This window comes from Penaeus vannamei, chromosome 20 (genome assembly GCF_042767895.1).
Source record: "Penaeus vannamei isolate JL-2024 chromosome 20, ASM4276789v1, whole genome shotgun sequence".
NCBI classification, from domain to species: Eukaryota; Metazoa; Arthropoda; class Malacostraca; order Decapoda; family Penaeidae; genus Penaeus; species Penaeus vannamei.
Window position 1 is genome coordinate 41,610,868 of NC_091568.1, and position 6,157 is coordinate 41,617,024.

The 6,157-nt window shown below is 53.3% G+C and overlaps 1 protein-coding gene across 1 annotated transcript in view; it reads left to right on the plus strand.

Moving 5' to 3' along the window:
• Window positions 1–1,110: 1,110 nt before the first annotated feature.
• LOC113811567 (acetylcholine receptor subunit alpha-like) overlaps window positions 1,111–6,157 on the plus strand; it is a 363,814-nt gene continuing 358,767 nt past the window's right edge. The window contains exon 1 of the mRNA XM_070134629.1: window positions 1,111–2,403. Within this exon, the coding sequence (XP_069990730.1) occupies window positions 1,408–2,403 (996 nt within the window). The 5' untranslated portion in view covers window positions 1,111–1,407. The remainder of the gene's footprint in view (window positions 2,404–6,157) is intronic.

Sequence of the window (6,157 nt, forward strand, 5' to 3'; positions counted from 1 at the left end):
GTGTATCGAATCGGACATCGGAAGTTTAGACAAATGTGTGTGTGTGAGGCATAGAGAGAGAGAGAGAGAGACAGAAAGAAAGAGATAGGTAGATAGATAAATAGAGAGAAAATGTGTGTGATATATATATATATATATATATATATATATATATATATATATATATATATATATATATATATATATATATATATATATATAAATAGAGAGAGAGAGAGAGAGAGAGAGAGGGGGGCATAGAGAGAGAGGGGGACAGAGAGAGAGAGAGAGAGAGAGAGAGAGAGAGAGAGAGAGAGAGAGAGAGAGAGAGAGAGAGAGAGAGAGAGAGAGAGAGAGAGAGAGAGAGAGAAAGCGTGTGTGTGTATGTGTGTATGTATGTGTGTGTGTGTGTGTGTGTATGTGTGTGTGTGTGTGTGTGTGTGTGTGTGTGTGTGTGTGAGAGAGAGAGAGAGAGAGAGAGAGAGAGAGAGAGAGAGAGAGAGAGAGAGAGAGAGAGAGAGAGAGAGAGAGAGAGAGAGAGGAAAGCTTGTGTGTGTATGTGTGTGTGTGTGTGTGTGTGTGTGTGTGTATGTGTGTGTGTGTGTGTGTGTGTGTGTGTGTGTGTGTGTGAGAGAGAGAGAGAGAGAGAGAGAGAGAGAGAGAGAGAGAGAGAGAGAGAGAGAGAGAGAGAGAGAGAGAGAGAGAGAGAGAGAGAGAGAGAGAGAGAGCAAGAGATAGAAATATATAGATAGATAGATGGATAGATAGACAGAGATGGAGATGAATAAATAGACAAATGGTTAAATAGATAGAGATAGATAAATAGATAAACATGTATAAAGAGAGAGAGAGAGAGAGTGAGTTAAGGAGAATGCGCAAAGAAGGAAGGGAAAGAGAGGAAGATAAAGAAAAAAAAGAAAGGAGGGAGGGAGGAAAAGAGAGGTGGAGAAAGAGAGGAAGAGAAAGAGAGCCGAATAAAGAGCGAAAGCGAACGAGAGCGAGCGAGCGAGAGCGCGAGAGAGCGAGTTCAGAACCTCCACCTCCGCACCGACCCACGGGTGCCAGACTGCGCACGCGTGTCCGGGGGTGTGAAGTGTCTGTAGATGGGCAACCCAGTGGCGCTGAGGCAGTGGCCGAGTGAGGAGGTGCTCCGTGGCGCTCCTCGACCTTGTTCGTGTTCTTACAGGGCTTTTTGCTACTCCTAAAAAAAGCTCAAGAGAATAATCATATTTGTAAATCACTGTTACTGCCCAATGCGCGTTGGTGTGTGACGGAGATCTGGATTCGGTTCGATATTGGTTATTTGTCTTATTTGGTGGATGGCGCGCCGGGGCAGCTGAGGTGTAGAATGCAAGGATACCGAGTGACGGCGAAGGACTTGTACTAGGGGGAGGGACGTGCCAGGAGGACCAGGCTTGTGGAGATACAATGGTGGAAGCTGGAGACAGGATTCAGGATTCCCGGGAGACCCTCGCGTCTACCAGCCACCTCGCCCCCTTCGCCCAACTAAAGGAGAACTATTACCCATTCCTGGAGGGGCAGCGAGGTCGTGCCAGAAGCGAAAGTCACCAGGCCACCCACCTGACCCCAGCATGGACCCCCCCATCGCAGCGTGAGACCCCAGCAGCAGTCTGCGACCCCAGCACCACGCCCGCTGCACCGGCCATGTCCCCCAACACAGACTCGGGTCGCCCTGGCGGTTCCCACGGCTCCTGGGGTGTTTCCAGAGGTCATGTAACGTCGCGGGGGTCGTCTGGGGTCGTGGAAGGGGCGTCCGAGGCCTCGCTGTGTCCCGGCGAGTCGTCTTCGGGCTCCGTGGCGGCCCCGGAGGAGGGCGCAGCAGCGGTTCCGGCCGGGACAACCAGCTTCCGCCTGCGAGACGATCCTCCTCATCCCAAACACACACAAACACACTCTCGCCCCGGCGTCGAGATCACACGCCACAGGGAAGGGCACGAAAGGGCGTCTGAGGCCAGGCGAAACGACCACCAAGGGATGTCGCAGAGGCAGGTCGTGGCAGGGGCGGCGGAGCCAGCAGGAGCATGTAAGCAGACGGCAGCAGTGAGAGGCGGCGGCTGGACAACAGCTTGGCTTCTCTCGCCACCACATCAGCCAGCCCGACGCATCCGCACAAAAAATTCCTCCCGAAGAAGTGGAGGAGGAGGAGGAGGCGGTGGTGGAGGAGGAGGAGGATACAGTGGCTTCCTCGCCCTCCCAAGGCCTCCTTCCTCCTGCAAGCTCTTCCTGGCAAGCTTCCTTGTTCTCCTGAGTGTGTTCGCTCCCGCGGAAGGTGGCAATCCTGATGCCAAACGACTTTATGACGACCTGCTCTCTAACTACAACAAACTCGTTCGTCCAGTCGTCAACGTCACTGATATCCTCACCGTCATGATCAAGCTCAAGCTCTCTCAGCTCATTGATGTGGTAAGTAAACCAAATGTGGAGAGGGTGTCCGTAGAGTTGTGTGTTGATGTCGTATCTGTTGTAGTACCTCTATTGTAATGGCATTCGCGAAGAAGAATGAAGCGAAGGAGAAAAGAAGATGAAAAATAGGAAGAAAAGATTGAAGAAGATGAGAAAGAAAAAAGGGAAGAATGAGAAAGAAAAACAAAGCGAAGAAGAAGAAAGCAAAATATGAAGATAAGAAAGAAGAAAAAGAGAAGACCAGAAGACGAATGAGAAGAAAAGCGAGGAATGTGAACGATAATAGCAATAATAATGAAACGTGGATGAAAATAAAACTGACAAGAACTCGACGAACCAAACGAAGAAGAGCAAGAAGAAGAACGTGAATAAAATATGATTATAATCAATATGGGAATAGGAAGAAAGGAAGAAATCCGGAGAAGGGGAAACGATAATACTCGAATCAAATGCCAGCAGACCGTGAGAACTGCTTTCATTCATGCTATATTGAGAGATTAATTCTATACCCGCAAGGCATAGCTCTGATACCGCGGTGAGAGCCAGGTCGTAGCGCCAGAAGCAGCGACCTGATACCGATGACCTGGTACCTGTGGTTGGGGTGTGCGAGGCTCATATAGGCAGGAGGTCACGGTGAACGAATGAGCATGAATTCATCGGGAAAAAAATGGGTGAATGGGTGAGTACGAATTCCCCTGAAGAAAGGTGAATGGATGAATATGAATAAAAAAAAAATGATGAATGAGTTCGAATTCAAGCAAATGTGAAAAGGGAAGAAGAAAACAGGGAGCTTCTGAAGACGCTGCGTGCTTGAGTGCAAAGAGATTCATGTCGTATTTACGCAAGCTATGGCGATGAATGAAGAGCTGAATGTCATTCACGGAAGGAGGCGATTGTGATTCCGAGTCACTGGCTTTAATTGCAGACAAGATAATCAATATGAATGAGGTACTTGAGTAGAAAGAGAGGCTGAGGGTGGGAGGTGAGGGAGGATTTAGCTTCGTCTCATCTCTGGCTCTCTCTCCCTCCTTTCTCTCCCTCTTTTGTTGGTTTCTCGTTTGGTTTTGCTGTTTGTCAGTTCTGTCTGTCGTTTAGTCTTTCTCTCTCTGTCTATCTGTCTGCTTGCCTGTCTGTGTGTACGTCTGTATCACTTTTTTTTCACCTATCACTCACAGATTACTCTATTTCTCCCTTTTACCCCCCCCCCCTCATCCCATCTCATCCTCTGCAAATACCTTTCTCCCTTCTCCCTTCCCCTCCCACTCCCCCCTTCACTCACTTAATCCTCTCCTTCTTCCCCCCACCACCTATACCCCTCCCTCCCTCCACCCACCCACATACTCTCCTCCTTCGCCGTACACCCTTCCTTCACATCCCTCTCCTCCCCACATCTCTCCTCTTACCCCCTCTCCCTTCACTTACACCTATTTCGCTGTCCCTCACCTTTCACACGTCTCCTCCCCTATTCTCTCTCTTTCTTATCCCCTCTCTTCCTATCCCATCATCTGTCACCTCCCTCTTCCCCCCTCAATCCCCTCCTATCCTCTCCCTCCTCTCCCTCTCCCTCCCTCTTTCACTTCCCATATCCCTCCCTCCCTTTATTCCCACATGTACCCCCTCTCCTCATCTCTCTTTCCCCTACACTCCCCCCTTTATAAATACCCCTTTCCTACCTTCCCCCCCTTATCACCTGTACCCATACCCCCATCCCCCACCTTAATCACATCCCTCTCCTCTTTCCCTTTCCCCTATCCTCATCTCTACCTTCCACTCCCCCTTCTCCCATCCCCTTTTCTCTCCCGCTTTTGGTAATCACAACCCCTCCCCCTTTCCCCTCTCTTTCCTCCCCACTACACACCCATCACCTTCCTCCCCTACACCCATCCCTCTTCTCCTTCCACCTTTCCCTCCCCTCCTTAATCCTGCCTCTCCTTCCACCCTCCTCTCTCTCGTTCCTTCGTCCTCCTCTTAATCACCTCTCTTCCTCTCCCTCCTCCCTGCCCTTCCTCTCCCCTTCCTCCCCTCTCCCGTCCTTCCCTCTCCTCTCTCCGTCCTCTCCCCCTCTCCCCCTTAATCGCCCCCTTCCCCTCTCCCCCTCTCTCCCGATCCTTCCCCCTCTTAATCTTTCCTCCTCTTCCTCTCTCCTCTCCCTCCCCCTCTTCTCGTCCCTCCTCTCCTCCTCCCTCCTCCCCTTAATCGCCTTCCCCCTTCCCCTTCCCCCTTCCTCCTGTCCCTCCCTCCTTTCTCCTGTCGTCTCTCTTCCTCCTCTCCTGCGTCCCTCCCTCCTTCTCTGTCCCTCCCCCTCCTCTCTCCCCAACAACCTGCATCTTCCTCGTCCTCCTCCTCTTCCTTCTCCAGCCTCCTCGCCCCCCCTCTCCCGTCCCTCCCCCCTCTCCCGTCCCTCCCTCCTCTCCCCCAACACCATCTTCCGGGAGAACCTTGTTCAGAACCGTCGGAATCTGCGCTTTGCACGAGATGTCCGCGGGATCCAGACTCTGCAGTAACGTGGGATCTGTTAAAGTTGGCTCGGGGGAGGGAGGGAGGGAGGGAGGGAAGGGAAGGGAGAGAGAGGGGAAGGGAAGGGAGGGAGGGAGAGGGGAAGGGAGAGGGGAAGGGAGGGAAGGAGGGAGGGAGGGAAGGGAGGGAGGGAGGGAGAAGGAGGGAGGGAGAGGGAGGGAGGGAGAGGGGGAGGGAGGAGAGAGAGAGAGGAAGGAGGGAGAGAGAGAGGGGATGGAGAGGAGGGAGAGGGGAAGGAGAAGGGAGAGAGAGAGGAAGGAAGGGAAGGGAAGGAGGGAGAGAGGGGAAGGGAGAGGGGAAGGAGAAGGGAAGGAGGGAGGGAGGGGAAGGGAGGGAGGGAGAAGGGAAGGGAGGGAGGAGAGGGGGAAGGGAGGGAGGGAGAGGGGAAGAGGAGGGAGGGAAGGAGAGAAGGGAAGGGAGGGGAGAGAGGGGGGAAGGGAAGGGAGGGAGGGAGAGGGGAAGGGAGAGGGGAGGGGAGGGAAGGAGGGAGGGAGGGAAGGGAGGGAGGGAGAAGGGAAGGGAGGGAGGGAGGGGGAAGGGAGTGGGGAGGGAGAGGGGAAGGGAGGGAGGGAGGGAGAAGGGGAAGGGAGGGAGGAGAGAGGGAAGGGAGGGAGGGAGAGGGGAAGGGAGTGGAGGGAGGGAGAAGGCAAGGGAGGGAGGGAGAGGGGAAGGGAGGGAGGGAGGGAGAGAGGGAAGGGAGGGAGGGGAGAGGGGAAAGGAGGGAGGGGAGGGAGGGAAGGGAGAAGGGAAGGGAGGGAGGGAGGAGGGGAGAAGTGAAGGGAGGGAGGGAGAGGGAAGGGAAGGAGAGAGAGGGAGAGGGGAAGGGAGGGAGTAGGAGGGAACTGTCAGGAAGGAGGGAGAGTTCTGAGGAAAGTGGAAGGGAGAGTTGGAGATGAGGAAGAAGAGGGAGGAGAGAGAGAGAAAGGGAGGGAGAAAGAGAGGAAAAGACGTAGAGACGTAGGTAAGGTGGGATGGAGAGACGAAAAGATGGAGGGAGAGAAGCAGAAGGTAATTGGCAAGAGAGAGAGGAAGAAGGGAGGGAGAAGGGATGATAGGATAGGTTAGGCAGGAGCTTGACGGATAGGGGAGGAGAAACAAAGAAGGGAGGAAGCAAGTAGAAAGAGAACAGAGAATGGAGAATGGAGGAAGGGAAAGAGGTTGTACAATAAAGAAGGAGGGATTAGGGGGAAGGGAAGGAACGGAAGGAACGGAGAACAAATGTGAGGGGGAGAAGGGA